General features: G+C 40.7%; 1 protein-coding gene across 3 annotated transcripts in view; it reads right to left on the bottom strand.

The window, feature by feature from the left end:
- Positions 1–21,601, bottom strand: part of RNLS (renalase, FAD dependent amine oxidase) — a 283,483-nt gene extending 261,882 nt beyond the window's left edge. The window contains exons 1-4 of one of the 3 annotated variants that reach the window (XM_058671330.1): positions 21,339–21,601; positions 20,095–20,200; positions 19,025–19,167; positions 8,154–8,312 (exon numbers count right to left, since the gene is read on the bottom strand). In XM_058671330.1, coding sequence (XP_058527313.1) covers positions 8,154–8,312; positions 19,025–19,167; positions 20,095–20,200; positions 21,339–21,456 — 526 coding nt within the window. In that variant the 5' untranslated portion in view covers positions 21,457–21,601. The remainder of the gene's footprint in view (positions 1–8,153; positions 8,313–19,024; positions 19,168–20,094; positions 20,201–21,338) is intronic. The other 2 variants (XM_004583380.4, XM_058671329.1) reach the window with 2 other exon arrangements.
- Positions 21,602–22,408: the final 807 nt, after the last annotated feature.

The following is a 22,408-nucleotide window of genomic DNA, read 5'->3' as shown; positions in this document are numbered from 1 at the left end:
AATTGGGAAATTGATACTGTAGGAACAATGCTAAATATTTACAGAAGTCATGGGCTTGAGTGAGAGATAGAGAATAGGACTTTGGTGCTATCCAGATAGTTTTCCTAAGACAATTGAAAGCAAAGCTTAGGGGGATGATACCTTTGGAGGTGAAAGGGGGAGAGCCCGTGGAAGTCCCCTTTGATTTGTTCTTCAAGTAAAACGAAAAGCAAGACTGTCATCTGAGACCGAGAAGAGACTGAAGCTGAAGAAAGTATTTACAAAGAGAAAATTTACTGAAGCTTTGTTAACTACTATACTAGGTAAACAAGTGCTATGTCTTTAAAATGTAGGCACAATCATTCAAATAAATTCTAACATCAGAGACCAGAGCCAGGCCCACACACTGTGCACGCCGCAGAGGAGCAGCCATAACGACAAGTTCACTGACCTACATCCTACACCTCCCACTTGTCCCTGAACTCTAATAGCCTGCAATTTCTGATTGATCCCAAAGGCTAGGGAGAAACTCTAATGATGACTAAGATGGAGTTTCTTATTACGTTGCTAGAGAGATTGTTCAGAGTACAACGTTTGTGACTATTACAGAAATAAGGCATCAGATATTCATTTTACACTAACGTTGCAGGCTCCAAGTCAAGCTACCTACACAGTAGTCCAGACACAAGCACATTACAGTTTTGTACAGGGTAAAGCAGTGTTTCCCATTTGTATGCTGCAGAGTTGTGCAGAACGGTCACTACCATGGCAGACGCTGGAGTCACACGACTGAGCTACACACGAACGTGATGACAGCAGTGCCTGGGGTCGCTGCGAGGATTAACTGAGACTAACCTCTGTGACATTAGGATAAATAGACACAACTATAGATCCAGAGGGTGAATCACAAAAGGTCCGCTTACAGCACACTTCCACATTCCCTATTTTCTCAGTTAGGATAATGCAATCACTGTAATAGTTACCCAAAGAAATCATTCTACTGCTTCTAGATATCTAGCAAAATCTAGAAGGTAGGCATGTGAAGCAGCCATTATGACGACACTAGGGGTGCCTGCATTCCTCCCTCCCAACCGCCTGGTTCAAATCCCAGGTCCAGTTCCAGACCCGGAACTCCTGCTCTTGTGCAATCAGAGTGGTGGCAGAGGACAGCTCACGCGCTTGGGTCTCCGCCTTCACATGGCAGACTCAGGCTCGGTTCTGGACTACTTGCTGCAGCGTGGAACATGCCCAGATTTCTTGAACATTCTGGGGGAGTGAACCAGCAGATGAAAAATCTCTGTCTCTCCATCTCTCTTTTAAATAAAATAAACTCTAATATTTGTAAAAACATTTAAAAATAGACTTCCACAACAGAAAATCCATATCTCACTATAACATAAACGGAATTATTTGATGCAAGAGATGGTATGCACACTAATCCTAAATGCGGGATGTAATTTAGAAGAGAGGAAAAATGAGAATGAGAAGAAAAATAGAAAGTTAAAGGCATAGTATCTGGGAATTAACCTAACCAAAAATGTAGGAGACCTATTTGAGGAAAACTACAAACCACTTAAAAAAGAAATTGAAGAAGACCTCAAAAGATGGAGTAACATCCCATGCTCCTGGATAGGTAAAATCAATATCATTAAAATGTCTATATTGCCAAAGGCGATATATACATTCAACGCAATTCCAATCAAACTGCCCAAAACATTCTTCATGGAACTGGAAACAATGATCCAAAAGTTCATCTGGAAGCACAAAAAACCACGAATAGCCAGAACCATCCTGAAGAACAGGAAGTTAGCAGGGGGAATCACAGTTCCAGACCTCTGGACATACTATAGGGCAGTGGTTATCAAAACAGCGTGGTACTGGCACAAAGATAGAGAGGAAGATCAATGGAGCAGAATAGAATCACCAGACAGTAATCCACATAGATACAGTCAATTAATCTTTGACAAAAAGACAGACAACAATCCAAGCAAATGGGAAGGTCTGTTCAATAAATGCTGTTGGGACAACTGGTTGATAGCCTGCAGAAACAAAAAGATAGACCCACATCTCTCACCATACACTAAGATCAAATCTAAATGGATAAAAGACCTAAACCTACATCCAGAAACCTTCAAACTTTTGGAAGAAAATGTTGGAAACACACTGCAACACTTAGGAGTAGGCCCTCACTTCCTAAAAAAGACTCCAAATGCAGTAGAAATCGAGACCAAAATAAACAATTGGGACCTCATCAAACTAAGAAGCTTCTGTACAGCTAGAGAAACAATCAACAAAGTAAAAAAGCAACCCACAGAATGGGAGAAGATCTTTGCGCACGACATAGGTGACAGAGGGCTAATTTCCAGAATATACAAAGAACTACAAAACAACCAAAATGTCAAAACAAACAAGCCACTCAAGAAATGGGCACAGGAAATGGGCAGACATTTCACAAAGGAACAAACCCAAATGGCAAACAAGCATATGAAAAAATGCTCAAGCTCCCTGGCAATAAGGGAAATCCAAATGAAGACAACCTTGAGGTACCACCTAACTCCAGTAAGGATGGCACACATACGTAATACCACCAACACTTGTTGGCGAGGATGTGGGGAAAAGGGAACCCTTCTCCACTGCTGGTGGGACTGCAGATTGGTACAGCCTCTATGGGAATCAGTTTGGCGAATACTCAAGCAACTGAAAATCAACATGCCATATGATCCAGCAATAGCACTCCTAGGGATATATCCAAAACATCTCCTACTCAAGAAACCAACATGCACGTCAATGTTCATAGCAGCACAATCTACAATCGCAAAAACCTGGAAGCAGCCAAAATGCCCATCAATAGAAGACTGGATAAGGAAGCTATGGTTCATCTACTCTATGGAATACTACTCAGCTATTAAAAAAAACGAAATGCAGTTCTTTGTGGACAAATGGGCCCGACTGGAATCCATCATGCTAAGAGAAATGAACCAATCCCAAAAGGTTAAATACCACATGTTTGCCTTAATCTGAGATGAAAAGATGACAACCTGATAGTACCTGTATATTGTAATATTATTGCAATCTCTAACAACCTGTATCCAATACAATAAGATAATGTGATATAATCTATAAACCAACAATTAATGTCAGAATACTTAAGATCTACATCGAAAAACTGTAAAACCTACTATACCCTCAATACGTTATGTTAATCCGTAATGGGGGGGAGTGCAGGGAAGCCTTTCAGGACCATAAAAAGAGTGAGGAAAAAGTATAATATAGCCTATCATGATCAAATCTGGTAATTCATAGACAACAGACTCAAAGCAGCACTAAACAATAGTAAAACTACTATACCAATGCATGAGGGGGGAATCGGGTGCGATCCTGACAACCTCTTAACAGGAGGTCATGTGCGTGGAGCAGGGGGGCACTCCAGGGTAGAGCAGATGGCAAGGAGAAAGCCTGGATCCCAACCATGAAGACTCCCAGACCTTCACCACAAACTACTAATACGAGCAACAAGGACTATATCCCAACTGCCAAGGAGGCCACAGGGAATTGGATGCCCTCGGAGGCCGAGTACTCTGAGGTCACCCACCCCTAACCGGAGCTCCCGCAGGGGATGGAAGAAGTCCAAACACTACCGCGCAGAAACCAACGTCATCGGAATGACAACCAGAAGCCCTGAGCGGTCCGCAGAAACAGAAGAACAATAAACGTCCCTCGGGACCAGGGAGGAGAGCTTTCTCTGGACCGAGCCTGGCTCCACCTCTGGACCCCCACCCTCCCTTGCAATGACCATCAGGATCGCTCCGAAAACCCCTCACAGCAAACAAACAATCATACAAACTAAAAAAAAAAACCTAAAATAAATAGACAAACAACAAAAAGTAGAGCTTGAAATCTGACAGGAAAGAGCTGGCATGGATTGGCTAATGCCTCGCTGGGTAGGACACAAAGATTAGTCACTCCTTACCATGGTGTTGGGGACTTTCCTGCACACCCCCCCCCCCCAAAAAAAAAAAAATGTTCTGCACCTTAACTGCTGACAAATGTCTTGTTAGAGTTACAAGCCAGTCTAGATTATCCTAAAATCTGCCAAGATCAGTAAAATTAGACTTCAACACAACAAATGGCTAAATACTAAAATGAAACAGACACGAGACAGCTGAATGGTACCTTATAGCCATTTTAAGGTATATAGCAGCTGGTCCTGTATATGAACTAAAATTGAAATGTCAATGAGCTAATCATAGGTTGTGGTTAAGAACTTGCTTCTTTTTTGTTTTGTATTGTTTTGTTTTGTTTTTTTTAACATACTGGTTACGCAAAACCTTGTCAATTCCATAATGTTACAAATTGCTGTTAATGTTATATTGAGACTCTTAATTGACTGGGATGATATTCTACCAGCTCTGACTTTGGACCAGAAATGGTCTCCCCAACAAACTGTTCAACCCATCTGGACAATGAGTAGCTGGACTCTATGCTGGGTATATGTTTGCAAGGAAAGAATCTTGATGGAATTTGAACTGTAATACTGCATCAAGGTGGAGGAATCCACCAGGGGGGAGGGGTGTGGGGAGGGGTGGGGGGATTCCCAGAGCATATGAAACTGTCACATAATGCATAATAATTAATAAAAAAAAAAATATTACCATTGGATAAAACTGGGGAAAGCACAAAAAAAAAAAAAAAAAAAAAAAAAAAAAAAAAAAAAAAAAAGAAAGTTAAAGGCATGGTGATATTCACAGCTGTTACCAAAATGAGTGAGGTCTAAAAAAACATCTGCAATTCTTTCACTAATTAATCAAGCACTTTGGGGTAAGTCGATCCTCATGTGCCTAAATTTGTTTCCCCATGAGGCACAGTTTTGTGAATCATACTGTGGTGTTTAGTCTGTCTCAATCTCTTCACAGTTCTCTCTAGTTTAGCTTTCAAAGGGGAAACTGCAATATACAATGGAACCACTAGATGGCAACATAGAGCTTTGTAAACGGATATCCTCCTCTGGAATTTTACAGACCTAAATAGCAAAAATGTGAGCATATTTAACCTTTAAGAAAAATAAGACTTAGCCTCCAGGCACGTTGTTCAGTCACCTGAACAGATTTTTCAGACAATCAGATGTTGAGCAGAAAAATATTCCAAATTTATAGTCAAGGTTTCAATGTTTTTTTTCAATAGGAAAGATTAGTGACTTCAATTTTAAAATCCACAAAACTGGCCTTCCCAGAAGACATTAGATGAAGCAAAGAGGGCAGTTGGAGCACCAGTGAAGATGCCAACAGACATTCCTGGGCACGATTTAGAGCACTCTTCCTACCTGCTCAATAGAATATCAGCGAGCAAACTATTATTTGAAAATTAATAAACTGACCAGCACAGTGCGATGGCCTAGTGGCTAAAGCCCTCGCCTTGAATGTGCCAGGATCCCATACGGGCACCGGTTCTAATCCCAGCAGCCTCACTTCCCATCCAGCTCCCTGCTTGTGGGCTGGGAAAGCAGTAGAGGATGCTGAAACAAGAGAATAACCTCTGTCTGAAACTTCAACCTTGGGCAGATGTACAATGAACCTGATGGAGTTAATCCAATCCAAGGGTAGTCTTCTCATGAACCTGGAACTTTTCCAACCTAGAACTGTTTGTGATACTTCTAATACAGGGACTTGGGAGAGGGAAAAAAACAAAAAAAAAACTTTGGTCAAAAGACAAAGGTGTAGCTACACAATTATCTAGTAAGACCTAGAGAGCTACCACTCATCACAGTGATTATAATTAATGACATTATATATTTAAAACATGGTTAAAAGGTAATCTTAAGACAGAAAAATAACAGTTAAAAACAAAAAGTGGAGAAGGAAACTGCCAGGGTGGCGCATGTGGTTATGGCAGCTGTGTGCTTATCTCCAAACTCACCAAATTTTATACATTAAACTGCTTTAGTGTTTCAAGCATCAATCACATCTCCATAAAGTGATGTATTTTACGTAGGATTATAAGGTGAGACCAGACGACAACGACAAGGTCCTCTATAACTGAGTTGTCTATAGTTAAAATGAACACTCTCAGCTAGGATTGCAGTATTTAAAGTAAGGAGAACAGGTATGTTGGAAGCGAGCTGAGCAAGTGTACCTACCTCAAGAATGGGTAACATCTGTCCTCCTTAAAATGTGCCCTGTGTTTCTCACGCCTGAATCCTCCCCCGGTACTCACTGCAGAAATGTCAGCCGCCAGACTCCCCACATGTGCCTTTTGCTGACACTCCCACCCAACGTAGCTCTGGACTCCACGGCTGACTTCAAACATCAGGAATGACATATGCACGTAAAGGCTGTGTCTAAATTGGCTAATTTGGATAACAGAGCTTATTCAGTAGGAAGATGGGAAATAAAACTCTCCATACACTCGCATCATATGTATTAAATATGAAGTGCACAGAAGTTAACCTCTAAACACAAAGTAAATAATGCAGAAGGAACAGCTAAACACAAAGGATAAAATAATGCCAACTTGAAAGATGAAAAGCAAAAACAACTGTGATAATAAAGGCTTATCAATAATTCATGGAAAACTTTCAAAGGACTTTTGAATTAGAAATAACATGAAGGCAAGAAAGAAGCAATAACAAATGCCATGAATGCCAAACCAGTGTCAGAAATCCCTGGAAAACTTCAGATCTGCATCAGGAAGTGCTGCTTTATCCACGTATTCTTTCCTAAGCTGCATGTCTGCATAGACTATGTAGGCTGAATCACAAGAAACTGCCACTCGATAGCCACTTTTAACCTACGAAATTGCAGATGTAAAACTGAGTTGTAATTTTCATAACTCAACCTAGCATCACTTACAATACACAAATTGTTTTCTATTACCTATTTATTCACTAAATGAGATACGCACAAATAAATGTATCAAATTCAAAGTACTTTCCAAAAACTATATAAAGACACATGAAACATAAAAAGCTGCAACAGAAGAGCAGCTTTTAAAAAAATACCCTAAGTTATGAATTCTAATCAGATTATTAAATAGTTAATAACCCTCTGAACTCAATATTTCTCAGTGACTAGGTACAGAGTCTATTAATGATACTATGAGTTATAAAATGGAAGTGCAATGCATGAACAATTATGGTATTTAATAACAACTTCAACACCTTCACATGAACTGTGTCTGTGAGGAGCTGATGGTAAATAAACGGGGATGACATACAGACACCATGCTTAGTTCAAGTTCCTCCCGCTCTACTTTCCTCGTCCCCTTTCACACTGCCCAGCTTTCCTTGCCCACAGCTGAGCGTTTGCCCATTTCTCGCTCCCGTACACCAGTCTAATGAAATTTGAAACCAAAAATGAACGCCTCCTCGGAAGCCTGCAGAACCTTAACAGAAGGTAAACCAAGGCCAGACACTCAGGGCAGTGTGTTTCCTTGAGACTTCCCACCTGCCATTGCACAGATTGGTATAACAAACATTTCTCCTTTGTGGAAAAAAAATTACACTGATTTGGTAGTTTTTGTTCATGTGAAAATAGATTCAGGATTGTGAAATAATGATACCCAGAGTGCTAAACAAAATATGATTTTAGAGTTAGCAATAAGCTGTCATATTCCTCCTCAAATTATACCTTTGGTATCTTCAGCAAGAACAACCTGTATTCCTTCAGCCAAACATTCCTACACATTTTAGTGCTCTTATTGTAACTTTAGTGGCTTCAGCCTAATTTTAACCCCTTCAGCACAACTGTCTCACACCCCAGCCCCACCACATCCTCTGGTCTCACAACAGGGCTAGGCAATTGTCTCAAACTGAAGTGAACACCTAAACGGTAGCCAATACCAACAAAGGTAACCCAAACACACACTTTATCATATCACTTTGTGCTTCTCTACAATGTCCACAATGAGACCGCTCAATTTTAAGCCAAACCACAACATATTCATCAATAATACCAGCTATTTCAAGGCAGAGTTAATCAAAAAAAACCATTAAACTTTTAACTGGTTAAAAAAAATCTATGAATTTCTATGATACTATGATCTGGGTTGTATTATTAATTTCTAAAATTTGCAAATCAATGAAATTAATCATACACCCTTTGCCAAGAGTCAGATCAAATCCACACTCTGACAGAGCAGTCCTATTCCCGGAGCCAGCCCAACAGCAGAAGCAGACTCACGGTTCATGACGTCACCCCGGAGCTGCAGGATCTGAGGGACCGGCATCGTGAGGACGACGACGTCAAACCACTCAGGGGAGCCTGTTTCCCTGGAGACTTCCCACTTGTCATCCCTCCTGCTGATCTGGGTCACACAGTGGCTGAAGTGGACTTCTGCACCTGCTCCAAAAGCAGAAATGTTCACCTTAGGAGGATTTTCCATTCGAACAAAGGAAAGTGAAGTGTCACACACTGGCTCCACTGAAGTAGTCAAAGCAATCATGCCATCCCTCCACAACTCAGAGTTCTCTTTATTTTCCTTTAAACCTGCTGTGAATTCCCCTCTCTAGCACCCCGGGGTCCCCCTAGCAGTGCCTCTACAGGGCAAAAAGCACTGCCACACTAACAATAACCAGAATAAGTAACCACACCCACCTTTCATTAAGAATCCTCCATATGCTAAAAATTTGGTAAGATTGCAGCAATTTATTTCACAGGTAACAGATTGAATATGATGCATAGCTGGAAATCACATTTAGCTGACTCTAAAGTTTGTCATGTTTATAGAGCAAGTATACATTAAAATAAAGCTGTTGGCAAGTAATTCTTTCTACTCATGTCCCCTATTCCCTATTAAAGGATCCCAAAATGCGTCTTTCAGAAATGTCCAAGTCCTCATCAATAGATTATTTTCATTAGGAAGAGCAGGAAGCTATAACCTAACATACCCTCCATTACAACTGTCCTCATAGCACCGTTAGTCAAAGTATTTTGCGTTGGTGGTATAGTGGTGAGCATAGCTGCCTTCCAAAGTATTTTAACAATGATTTGCCTATTATTTTTAATCTGCAAAACCTATAAAACAGAGATTATAACTTTTGCTTTTATAGTCTTTAGCAATATAGCACAGTAGATGGCACATACTAAAGATTTCATCAATATTAGCTTTAATGAGGGAATTATGAACAATAAACTAAAAGTAAGTAAAACTGCTATTTCTATTCTTTTCCACTGGCCTATGCTTCTGGGTTCTATGTTAGCACCATTCTCTTCGCTTATAATGCATCCGTATTATGTCTTGAAATTTGGCACGGTGATATCTCCATGCATTTTTGTTGTTGATGTTCAAGTTTTGTTTGGCTAATCAGGGTCTTTTGTGCTTCCATATAAATTTTAGGATTATTGTTACTAACTCTTCAAAGTGTTGGTATTTCATTGAGGACTGTATTGAATCTAAAAATTGCCTCATACAGTATGGGCATTTTAATAATATTCCTTTGATCCATGAACATGAGAAATATGTCCATTGTGTGAGTGTGTGTGTGCACATGCACGGGCATATTTTTTCTTCATCCATAGCCAACTTGTCTTTGACAAAAGTATCACACAGAGAAATAAGTCTCTTCATTAAATTGTGCTGAATTTCCACATACAGAAATCAGAAACAAGATTTCTACATCTCACCTTATATAAAAACCAACTCAAAATGGATCAAAGACATACAGGATCTGCATTTATGAAACCATGAGAAGGAAACACAGGAAAATACATGGGCATAGGCACTCCTTTTACTGAGTAAGATCTCCAATCACAAGGCAATAAAAACAAAAGTAAACAAAGAAATTATAGCAAACAAAGAAGTTTACACAGAGAAACAACCAACCAGCAAACACGTGAATTGACAGAAGGGAACAACATCTAAAGTATACATATAGCAAAGGATTAATACACAAGGAACACAAAAACCTGAACGGCAAAATGAACAATCCAGTTAAAAACAGAAACAAATAAGCTTTTTTTCTCAGAAGGTGCAATAAAAATGGCCAGCAAGACATGAATAAACACACAGTATCAAATATGATCAGGAATAGGCAAATCAAAACCACACTGAAATAACACCTCATGCCAATTAGAATATCTGTCATCAAAATAAATAAATAAAGGCCAGTGAGGATGTGAAGAAAACGGAACATTAATATACTGCTAGTGAAACAATAGATTAGTACAGTTATTATAAAGAACACTGTAGACATTCTTTAACTTAAAAAATAGACCTAACAGGCCCGGCGGCGTGGCCTAGCAGCTAAAGTCCTAGCTTTGAACGCGCCAGGATCCCATATGGGTGCAGGTTCTAATCCTAGCAGCTCCACTTCCCATCCAGCTCCCTGCTTGTGGCCTGGGAAAGCAGTCAAGGACGGCCCAAAGCTTTGGGATCCTGCACCTGTGTGGGAGACCCAGAAGAGGTTCCTGGTTCCCGGCTTCGGATCAGCGCAGCACCGGCCGTTGTGGTCACTTGGGGAGTGAATCATCGGACGGAAGATCTTCCTCTCTGTCTCTCCTCCTCTCTGTATACCTGACTTTGTAATAAAAATAAATAAATCTTAAAAACAAATAGACCTAACATATAATCCAGCTATTCCACTCTTTGGTGTGTGTGTGTGTATAAATGTGTATGTATTGATTTAACTTTCTTTGGATATATGTATAGAAAGTAAAATCAACATATAGAAAATACCTACTGTCCATTTTTACTGTAGCATTATTAATTATACTCATAGTTTGGAGTCAAAGTAACTATGAAGCAATGAATGTAATAGGAAACTGTAGTACATATGCACAATGGACAATTATTCACAGATTAAAAATAGAAATTTTGTCTTTTGCAGCAATATGGATGTGACCGGAGATTGTAATGTTAATTGAGTCAGACACAGAAATACAATTATTGCACGTTTTCTTCTTTATGTGAAAGCTAAAATGAATCTATTTACAGATCCATCATCAATATGAATCTCAGCAGTGATGCGTGACTAGCAAAAGCGGAAGCACTGTTTACTTCATACTATGGTTACTTCATACTAAATGTGATCAGTGAAGGTAAGGTTACTGAACTATGGGTTATAATCAAGAAAATGAGAGTGTTAACAGCTTGGTATGTCTAATTTTTAAAAATTAAAACCAAAAACATTCAGTAAAAATAACCCAAGATCAATAATTTCAATATTCCACAAATTAAAAGAAAAAAAGAAAATTGGGGCATTAGTACACGTGGCATTCACATTCAACTTTTTAAAGACTTTGACTTAAAATACAATTTACTTTTATTCAGCCTTATGTACAAAAATGAAAGAAATGAAGATGGAATTAGATAAAAAGCACAGACATCTAGAAGCAACCTCTTTCTAGATACCAAATAATCAGCTTAACTGAACCTTCAACAACTTTGTCCATGAAGCTTTCTTTGTCGAGCCACTCCAGCTCCTGTGGTCCTTCCTGGCTGACCTTCCACCATCTCCACCTTTTATCACTCATTTGGACACTGAATCAAAATAGCTGTATACTCTAATTATGCTCTATCTAACCCTGTAACACGCCAATTCCTCCAGCTCAGTTTTCCACACCTCCTATACCATTACTCCACCTCTTCCACTGCTGCTCAAATCTGTTAAATTCAAATGTTAGAAGGAATATGGTGTTAGCATATTCCAAGCAGTTAGTCTCCGAGGTAGTGAGAATAATAGTGTTCAAAGACTAGAGCTGGTTGTCTAACTTTCCTGAGGACTTTATTCTAAGGTTCCTATTGGAGGAGGAAGCAAATAATCACTTCTTTCTATTAACACACACCATCTCTTATCACACACAAAAAAAGTTGTGCTTTATCCTGTTTTAATTATTTAGGCTGTCTCATCTCACTTAGTCATGGACCGGTCTCAAACATCAATTAAGTCAACGTATTAGATGTGTCTTGTTTATTTATATTTTCACATAATATGCCTCCAAAAAGAGCATTATGTGTTCATATTGGAATACACTATCTCAGAAAATTCTCCATGCCCACCGGAATGTTTTAGAAATACCTTTAATGTATTCTGTAAGGTGTATGTCACTGGTTCTTTAATTATAGTTTCCAGACCAGCAGAACCTTGTAACTAGAATTGCACATTCTCAGGCACAACCCAATCATCCTGAATCAGAAAACTGGGCCTTAGGTCTAACAATCCACGCAGGTTTCAGGCTTGTCATGATGCACCCCAAAGTGTGAGAGGCACTGCAACAGGTGCAAAGTCCCGATTCTAACATCCCAAATGGCAAAGAGACCCCGAGAGTAGTCTCTAAAAGACGGAGGGAGCTACCCTTAATTACTAGTAGGTTTTGCTTTCTAATTTCTTGGAATGAAATTTCTAAGATGATGGTACTTTCATGTAAAAATAACAGCTTTTAAAATCATATGTTAAAATACATGGGTTTTGGAAACCTCCCATTTTAAAACTTGATGTACTGTCTTAAGAGTCACTTCTGAGCTCACTAAATTTGACTTCTCTCTCATGCATTAAACTCTTCAATGACTTCCTGTGTACTTAAAACACCCAGAAATTAGCCTATCCAAAGCTGGGAGCTTGCAGCTTGTTCCCAGTCTCTCACATGGGTGCAGAGCCCCAGGGTTTTGGACCATCCTCCTCTGCATTCCCAGGCCACAAGCAGAGAGCTGCATGGGAAGTGGAGCAGCTGGGACATGAACTGGGACCCATATGGGGTGCTAGTGCTAGTAGGCAGAGGATTAGCCTACACCACCACTGTGCCGGCACCAACAATGACCTCTTCATTCCTTGAATGTATGAAATTCCTCCATCAGGACAGCCACAATCTGGTGGCCTCACTGCATGAAACATGCACTCCTCAACTATCAGCATATTTCGCATTTGATCACCTTTAGCCATGAAACTCTCTCAGGTAGGTGTCCCTGCCACCCTACTTTAAAACCTCCACTGTGTTAGCTTCTTTTCTCAAAATGCTCTCACAATGCTCACTCTTTTACTTAGTATTACATATCTTTTCTGTATGCAGTGTAATAACTACATCCCCACTAAACCATATGAACAGAGATAAGGACCATGTTTTATTTTCTGCTATTTTCCATGTACTTTATATGCAATAGTGTTTTTTGAAAAATTTGCAGGTTGCTATGAAGATATCAGAAGACTAAGACAGTTCATATATTCTATAACAGCAAATGTATTTCTACTATAAAAAAAAGTTGCTGAAACTTTTTATTTGTACATATACGAAACTTTGTAGTCTGTATAATGATTTCCTTTCCTTTGAGTAAATTCCCAGGAGTGGGCTGGCTGCATCATATCAAAGATCTATCTCAGATCTGAGCAATCTCCACACTGTCTTCCTCGATGATTGTCCTAGTATACATTTCCACCAACAGCACATTGGACTATCTTTTCCACAAATACTTGCCAGAATTTATTTTCTGGGGTGAGGTGACGGTGGCTTTTACTTGCATTCCCTGACAGCTAGTTATCCTGTGCATAACATGGATCTGTTGATTATTTGCATTTTATTCTTTGAAAAATGCCTGTTCAGGAGAATCAAGATGGCAGAATAGGGTAAGGACACGTTAAAACGGATGGAAAAATATTTATCAGGATGAAGCAGAGAGGACACATTCCAGGAAATATGACGACAGAACAACAGCAGAGGAGCACCTGGAAACTGACAGACACAGGAAAGCAGCAGACACAACGGTGTGGTGTTGCAGTGACTGATACTCCAGCAGCATTCAGCTAATGGCGATCTGAACTCCACCAGCAGCCGGAACTCCACCAGCAACCAAGTGGGAAGGGACTTTCACTGGGAGCTTGGGAGGTAAACCCAGACAAAGAACTGTCCATTCTGCTGGTCCATTTGATTTGACCAGGGACAGAGACAGAGCAGCAGATCCCAGATGGACAGTGCCAGAACAGCATGGATTTCACAGCCCAGTCAGTCCCCTAGAGCAGAATTGGGCACCACTTTGCATAAGGAGGCAAAGGCAAGGGAAAGGACTGAGCATACACTGAGCTGGGAGTGAACTCATTTCTAACTTGGTGAACTGCAGCAATGTGGCATTCTACAGGTTCCACCGAAGACAGGTCTGGGTAGCCCTCAGACCTGTTGGCCAGCAGATCAAGAACTCTAGTAGTGGCACATCAGGCGCCATTTTGTACACTGTGGCAAATGCTTTAGGACTGCAGGGGACAACAGTGAACTGTACATGTGCTGAGCTCGCGAAAACTCACTGAGTTCCATGGATTGCACTGGTCTGTAGGAAAATAATACCGACTGTGGCATTGTATGGGTCAAATTACGTCCGTGTGGCACCCAGACCTAATGTCCAAGAGGTTCTGGCAAGATCAGCGCCACCAACAACCTAACTATATAGGACACCTGGTGTCTCTCTAATCCTGGGACATGCTCCAACCAGAAGTGGGAGAAAGGTTGCAGAGACAATGGTGCAGCCTCAGCATGGTATCACAGGAGGTGGAGATTGGTGAGTTGGGGCTACGGAGTTCTTGGTGGAAATCTAACACAAGAACCCAGACCGGGAACTCGCTGGAGGTTGTGGCACAAGTGGCTGCAAGCAAAGAGTTGTATACCAACTGCAATAAGTAAAATCAACTGTAGACCTGTGGGTGACACAGCTTAGAAACCTGCCCCAAGGAGAAGACTCTGCTAACCAGAAGTACAATGACCAAGAGCAAAAGAAGAGACACAGGCACAATGAATATTACTGAAAACTCCCCTGCAAAGGAGCAAAACCCTTTGCCAACCCCAGAGTTAACTGAGGAAGACATTGAGAAAATGGGGCACACAGAATTCATAACACTCATTTTAAAGCTTCTGATCAACAATGAGAAGCACATACAAGAGCTCAAAGAAAAAAAGAGAGAGAAAAAAAGAGCTCAAAGAATTTAAGGAAGCAATAAAGCAAATCAAGGCTGATATATCAGAAATTAAGAACACAGTAGAGCAAATTAAAAGTACAGTGGAGAGTCTCCAAAGTAGAATGAAGCAAGCAGAAGAAAGAATCTCAGAATTGGCAGATATTTCCTGTCATCAGGGAGAAGCAAACAAAAAGCCAGAAGCAGAGCTGGATCAGGCCAAAAACAGTATCCAAGAATTGAAAGACACTATTAAGAGGCCAAATATAAGAGTTACGGGAGTCCCAGAAGGTGCAGAAAGAGAAGCTGAGTTTTGCAAATGTATTTAATGAAATAATAAAGGAAAATTTCCCTAATCTACAAAAAGAATTGGGAAACAAGATCAAGGAGGGGCACAGAACTCCCAGCAGGTTTGACAAAATGCAATCTTCACCAAGACACATGATCATAAAGCTCTCTTCAATCAAACATAAGGAAAAGATCCTTCAATGTGCACGTGAAAAAAACCAATTGACATATAAAAGAATGCCAATTTACTCACAGGAGATCTCTCACAGCAAACTCTACAGGCAAGAAGAGAATGGAATGACATATTCCAGATTCTAAAAGAAAAAAATTATCCAACAAAGCTTTCTTTTGTCTTTGAAAATGAAATCAAATTCTTCCACAATCAAGAAAATTTACAAGAATTTGCCTCTTCCAAACCTGCCCTACAAATGACACTTCAAGATGTTCTCTTCACAGAGAAGAGGAATAACACCAAACAAAACCAAAGGCAAATGGGGAAGAATATCCCAGTAAAATGACAACAGAAGACTAAACCAATGAACAACCCATTCCTAAAATGACAGGACCAACGTATCACCCACACATATTAAACTCTGAATGTAAATGGCTTAAGCTCAATCGAATGTCATAGATTAGTAGACTGGATTAAAAACAAACAAAACCCATCTATTTATTGTCTAGAAGAGACACACTTCACCAACAAAAATCAGCGGAATCTATATCACATGGGTTTTGTTGTTTTCTGTTAGTTTCATAACACTTTCTTCTGGTTAAATCATTCAATGACTCATAGATCATATAGTAGCATCATTTTCTTCAAGAAAGTTCTTGATTTTCATTTCTTCAGCTACATGTTAGTCATTTAGTACCATGTTATTTAACTTCTTGGTGTTGTTAATTTCTTTTTTCTCCCTGATGTTGATTTTGTTTTGTGGCTCTTCATTTAAGGGGATGTATAGTAGCTGTGTAATGGAGACTGTCATATCTAGTAACATGTCATTTAACTTCATGGCATTGTAAATTTTTATTTTTCTTTCTATTGTTGATGTTGTATTATGACTTTTCATTTGAGGGGATGTACAGTATCTGTGAAATGGAGACTAACATCCAGATGTGAGGATTCAATGCAGTATGCATTTCTACTTCCAGACAAAGATGGATTTACAATGAAACTGTTTATTATATCTTGACAATAGGATGCTGGACTCTCTGCCACTGTCCATGCCTGCAATGATGGACATATGACTGTGTATGAAGAACTATATTTTAGTAATGATATAGAGGAACTAGGTGGTGGGGAGGGAATTGGGGAGGGGATAAAGGAAATATCAGGAGCCTATGGAACTGTATCATAAAATGACAATAATAATAATAATAAAATGTTAAAAAAAAGAAGAAAAATGCCTGTTCATGTCTTCTGCTCATTTCTTAACTGGACTGTTTTGATGTTAAGTTTCTTGAGCGCTTTATAGATCCTGTGTAAAATATCAGTTGCACAGTTTGCAAATACCTTCTCTTATTCTGCCAGATGCCTCTTCACTTCGTTAAGTGTTACTATGCAGTGCAGAAGCTGCTTAGATACAGTTCTGAAAGTTTGAGCCAGAGCCATTAGGCAAGAAAAAAAGATAGCAAAGGGATACAAATTTGAAAGGATGAAGTCAAATGTTTCCTGTTTTGCAGATGGCATGATATATATATACTATATATAGTATACATATAGTGTATATATACATATATACACTAAAAACTAAAAGACTATTATGAGATAACAAACTCATAAGAGCTTGTTAAAGTTTGGAGGATATAAAGACACACAAAAATTAATGGCCATCATATACATAAACAATGCCATAGTCAAGAAAGAACTTGTAAGAACACTACCATTTGAAGGCCCAGTGCAGTAGCCTAGTGGCTAAAGTCCTTGCCTTGCATGCACTGGGATCCCATATGGGCGCTGGTTCTAATCCCGGCAGCCCTGCTTCCCATCCAGCTCCCTGCTTGTGGCCTGGGAAAGCAGTCAAGGACGGCCCAAAGCCTTGGGATCCTGCACCCATGTGGGAGACAGGGAAGAAGTTCCTTGCTCCTGGCTTTGGATCGGTGCAGCACTGACCGTTGTGGTCACTTGGGGAGTGAAACATCGGATGGAAGATCTTCCTCTCTGTCTCTTCTCCTCTCCATTTATCTGACTTTGTAATAAAAATAAAATAAAATCTTTTAAAAAAGAATAGCACCATTTGAAAAGATTAAAAAAATGTAAATTACTTGGAATAAATTAATCAAGTAGTGAAAGGTTCGTACAATGAAAATCACAAAACACTGAAGAAAGAAACAGAAGGACACAAAAAATGGAAACATCTCCATATTCACAGATTGGAATATCAAAATGTCCACACTACTCAGAGCAATTTATAAATTCAATGTACGCTGAATTAGAATTGATAGGCATTTAATATATATAAGCTATTTATATGTTAGAAATCTATATTACCACTCCCACTATATACAAGATACTCTTAGGTTATATGAGAGCTAAAATATCATGAAATACAAGCTCTTATGTCAAGCACTACCAAAGTAAAATTGAAAAACATTCTCCAAACCCCTAATGTAAGTGAAAAGCATTTAAAGAATGCCCCTCTGTGGAGTATCTGCTCCATAGAAGCAGGCATCACATCACTACTTACAACACTGTCTGACATACGATAAGCACTCAACAAATACGTAATGAATGAAATGATGTATTTATAAAACAGTGGATTGTGGTGCAGTTAGTAAGCTTTGAGGATTTCAAAAAGCATGTCTAACTTAGATCTCATTAAAATCATGATGGAAATTACACTTTCAGCAGTGATGTGGTAGCATTACATGAAGCTGATGGAGACATTCACAGAAATGTCCTTCCGATAGTGCCACTACCAGAACAGCCCATCTTAACCTGATTGAACCCTGGGTTGCCCAGATATTCAACCAATGTTCCGGGAATTTTTGTGAAGATATTTCTAAATTCGTAGACTAAATAAAGCAACATGCCTTAAATCATCTCTAGATTACTTCTAATAACTGATGCAATGTAAATACTATGTAAATAGTTGTGTCGTTTAGGGAAAATGACAATCTAGTAAATCAATACATGTTCAGTATGGACAACCGTTCTAGGCCTATCTACATAGTACATAAGTGAGCGCCAAGGCATACAACATTTCGAAGAAATGTGCTGGAGGCCAAGCATCTATGAAACAGCAGCAGGGCGTGTCGACTTACCATTACATCCCCTGTACAAAGCACAGTGCTTCGGGTGTGACAAATTCAAGCTTCGCATTCTGGAACTTTCTGGGGTTTTAATAAATATCTATTTCAATGCACAACTAGCTAAACTTTGCATATATGGTAGGATAAATTTATGTCCTATTGGCTGTTTTTTGAAGAATAATGACTAACATGCCATCACTGACTGACTCTAGGATGAAGCAATGATCTAACGTAGGATGTTACTCATTATGTTCTCACGTTGTATACTCACTATCACTGACTTCTCTAATCCCCAGTGTCAGAAATGCTGAGATTCTCAACAAGTAATATTTGATGAAGATCAGAACAGTAACTATTCTAGAAATGAATAATAAAATAAAACAAATAGCATATTTTTTCTTGAGTACAGTACTTAACTTGGATTTCTCATTTTGTTCTAAAAAGCAAATCATCTATCATTCAAGAAAAGTTCACTTTTTAAAGAATATCTACTTTAAAAATGCTCTTAGAACATGTCAGGAATAAACCAAAAATCCTACTAGGATATGGGCAAAGGTAATAAGATATTCACATAAAAAGGCAAAGAGCTGATTAACAGAATAAAATGCTGATTCTAAAAGGAAGACTAGAGAACATTATTCCCACCTGATTCTTTCAAGTAATGCTTAACAACTGAAGAAATCCCTTCAGGTGCCACAAAGTTGAAGTCTCCTTCTTTCACCACCATTCCTTCTATAGGAGCAGTCAACGGCTTCAAAATGCCACGACCTAACAGTTCATCATAAAAACTGAAATAAATCAAGACATACATAATGTAAACATACACGATTAGCTCTAAAAATACTGAATTCTCTTCCAAGACTTCTGAGAGATTATAGTTCCAAGTCATAGATAGAAATCTCCATGATCAAAGTGTGTCTGTAAAATAACACGTATAATATATAAAACTGTCACATGCACAGATGCTTGCTGACATTAGCTAGATAACCTGCTTCTCCACATAAGCAGAAAAGGATTCGGTACATCAACTTTAATTTAATTAAGATGGAATTTCACCACACCTGTTTTTTTCCTCAGCACTAATACAGTTGTCGATATTTATTGAGTCCTTACTTTAATCCATGTATCTTCCCAATTAACCTTCACGCAATCCTAATAGGCAAATACCACAGCTTCTTTACTGAAATAACCTGGTTAACATGAGGGCCCCCATGTTGAGCTGGGCTCCATCTTAGGTGGCATGCCCCCAACACGCCCTTTGTGTGAGACAGTAGTCCAGCTCAGAAGAACTCATACTGCTGGGCAAGAATGCTGGAACCCCTCTGGCTGGGCTGTTCAAGCACGACTAAGGAGAAAAATGAGTTCCACTTGGTTCAGCAACAAGCAGTTTTTATCCCCAAGGTAGTTCCATGTAAGCTCAGTCGCCTTAAACTCCCTCCTGGTTTGTGGTGTTTGTCTTTATAAACCTTTCTGTTCTGTAGTTCAGGTGGAGATCTTTGGGGCATGAACCCACTCTCCACCACTCCTAGGGGCAATAAAAGACCTTCAAATCTGATCAGTTCCTAGCACTCCTTTGTATTGGTTCCAGTGGGTACAACACCGTCTACAACAAGGACGGCATCATAAATGTCAGTTTATGCAAAAAAAAATGGACGATTTGCATTCTGTATATCAAACAACTACTGAGATGTTTCCACTCCTTGCTGCTAACTCACCTCTGGTGCTTTTTGGCATAGTGTGGCGTGCAGGTGATGTACTGAGCGCCCAAGTCAGCCGTGCACTGTGGATTATGAGGACTGTGGGCAGTAGACATTCTTCCGCCTGAACGAATCCAAAGGGAAATGTGCATTAAAATGAGCTTCTTTTTCAATCAAAATAATTCTTCCCCTTTGCTCCAAATATTTTACAAATATATTAAGAAACATTCTTTCAAATTGACACCTTTGTCATCTAACAGGGTCATGCGATAATTTGGTCAGACATAATGAAAAAGAACAGGCTATAGTCATACATTGTATAATGCTATAATCAGGGTAAGCTTATCTATTCCTCAGTTACAACTTCTTGGTATTGAAAATCCTACCTTCTAGGCTTTCTGAAACACAGTCACCCTACACTGTACTAGAAGTTTTTTTCTTATCTAAAGGTAACTCGGCATCCGTAAAATCAACCTTTCCCCGCCTCCCTCCCCCAGCCTTCCATAAGCAGGCTTTATTATTCTTTCAATCTCTGTGACACCGAATTTTTTGGCTCTGCACACGAATGAGATGAAGCAGTGATTACCTTTCTGTGTCTGGCTTACTTCTCTTAAAATGTCTTCACATAGTACCACACAAATATGTGCCAATTTTACGTTCCAAACTATTGCTACAGCATGTTATTTGTTAACTTGCATAGAAGGCAGTAACGGATAAACAAAACCAAAGGACAAATGAAAAGACCGGAATGAATCCATGAAGGCAGGCTTTCTCATTCCCAGAATGTCACTCCTGAGGATGACAGGATTCTGCAAATCAGACGTCCCTGAAATTTCCTGAGTACTCTTGGGAGCCTCAGATTCTGGAAAAAGTTGCTAAGGCACAGATGGGCCAAAAGGAGAGGGAGGCATCATGAGGAACGGCTGTGGCGAAAACACAGCGAGGTGAGGTCAGCAAGAGTCAAGGACGCCGATGCTCCGCCTGCAGAGGCCTGGCCCCAGGGGAGCCGCGTCGTGCTGGGCCTTCCCGGAGGCCTCCTGGGGTCCGCGCCGCCACACTCACCCTCCCCGGGACCTGCGTGCGGCAGCCGGAAACCTCCCCACACGTGACGCAGCGCGCAGCGCACAGCGCGCAGGGCCGGGAGGGCCCGGGAGCTGAGTTTGGACTTTTTCTCTCTTTATAATGAGCGTGCGAGTTAAGGACACCTGAGACACCCGGAAACACCTGCCTCGTCCCAGGTGGCGCCCACCCCCACCACCTACCACACTCCCCCGCCTTGTCCCACACGGCGAGGTGCAAAGGCCGGCCCGTCTCCCTGCTCAGCAGCGCAGCGCACAGGCTGCCCGTCAGCCCGGCGCCCACGATGAGCACCCGCGCCATGGCGGGAAGGGACCGAGGGCCCGAGTGTCCGGGGCGAGGCCGGCGGGCCCGAGCCGGTGCGCTCCACCCTCGGGGCCCGCGCCCTGGGCGGTCCCGGCGGCGGCCGGCGTGCTGGGGGCGGAGAAGAGACGGTTGGAGCCCCGAGGCCGGCCCAGCTGTAATGCCTGCAACGGTAACGGGGCTGGAGCCTGAGGAGCAGCCGGGCTTTCACCTGGCGCTGAGGGCTGAGGGCCGCCGGCTGGTTTGGATGGCCCGCCATTGGCGCCAGAAAAAAATGCTACCCCCTGGGCCTCGTCTGGTATGGCATGGCCCGGAAAAGCCTAGAAATCCTGTAGGTGTCCTGCCTTGTCACAGCGCCGTGCTCACACGAGAAAACCAGCCTACCCTGACTAAGAGGGCTGTGCCTATTGGGATCATTGCTATTGTTTTGGGATCTGAACGTGGGAAACAGAAAGAATGTTCCAGCGATGCCAGCGCACACTTTGAGCTGAGGCCTGAATTGTTATTATTCACAGGAAAGAGAAAAGTATTGCTGTTAGGGACTTGTGTAAAATATGTGACCTTCCTGAATCTCAGTTTCCCCATCTGTGAATGTGAACAATGATGTATCCCTCCGAGTCACCTGGAAAGTGTAGAGCATTAATCTCTTTAAATTCTAAATCCTGACTATGGTCCAAGAGTTAAGCAGCTGCCTCCAAGTTGGCATGAGAGCTCTGATTTGAGTTCAGGCTGCTTCGGTTCTGGTCCAGCTCCATGCTTTATCCTGGAAATGTAGCAGTTGATGGTCTGAACGCTCAGGGCCCGGCCAGTCTATGGGATACCAGATGGAGTTCCAGGCTCCCGGCTTTGGCCAGCCCAGGCCTTGACTGTTGAGACCATTTGGTAAATAAATTGGTAAATGGATGAGTTCCTTACTACATAATGAACTACATGAAAAATATAGACTACAAGA

Source organism: Ochotona princeps, chromosome 13 (genome assembly GCF_030435755.1).
Source record: "Ochotona princeps isolate mOchPri1 chromosome 13, mOchPri1.hap1, whole genome shotgun sequence".
NCBI lineage: Eukaryota > Metazoa > Chordata > Mammalia > Lagomorpha > Ochotonidae > Ochotona > Ochotona princeps.
This window is presented reverse-complemented; position numbering and strand designations above follow the sequence as displayed.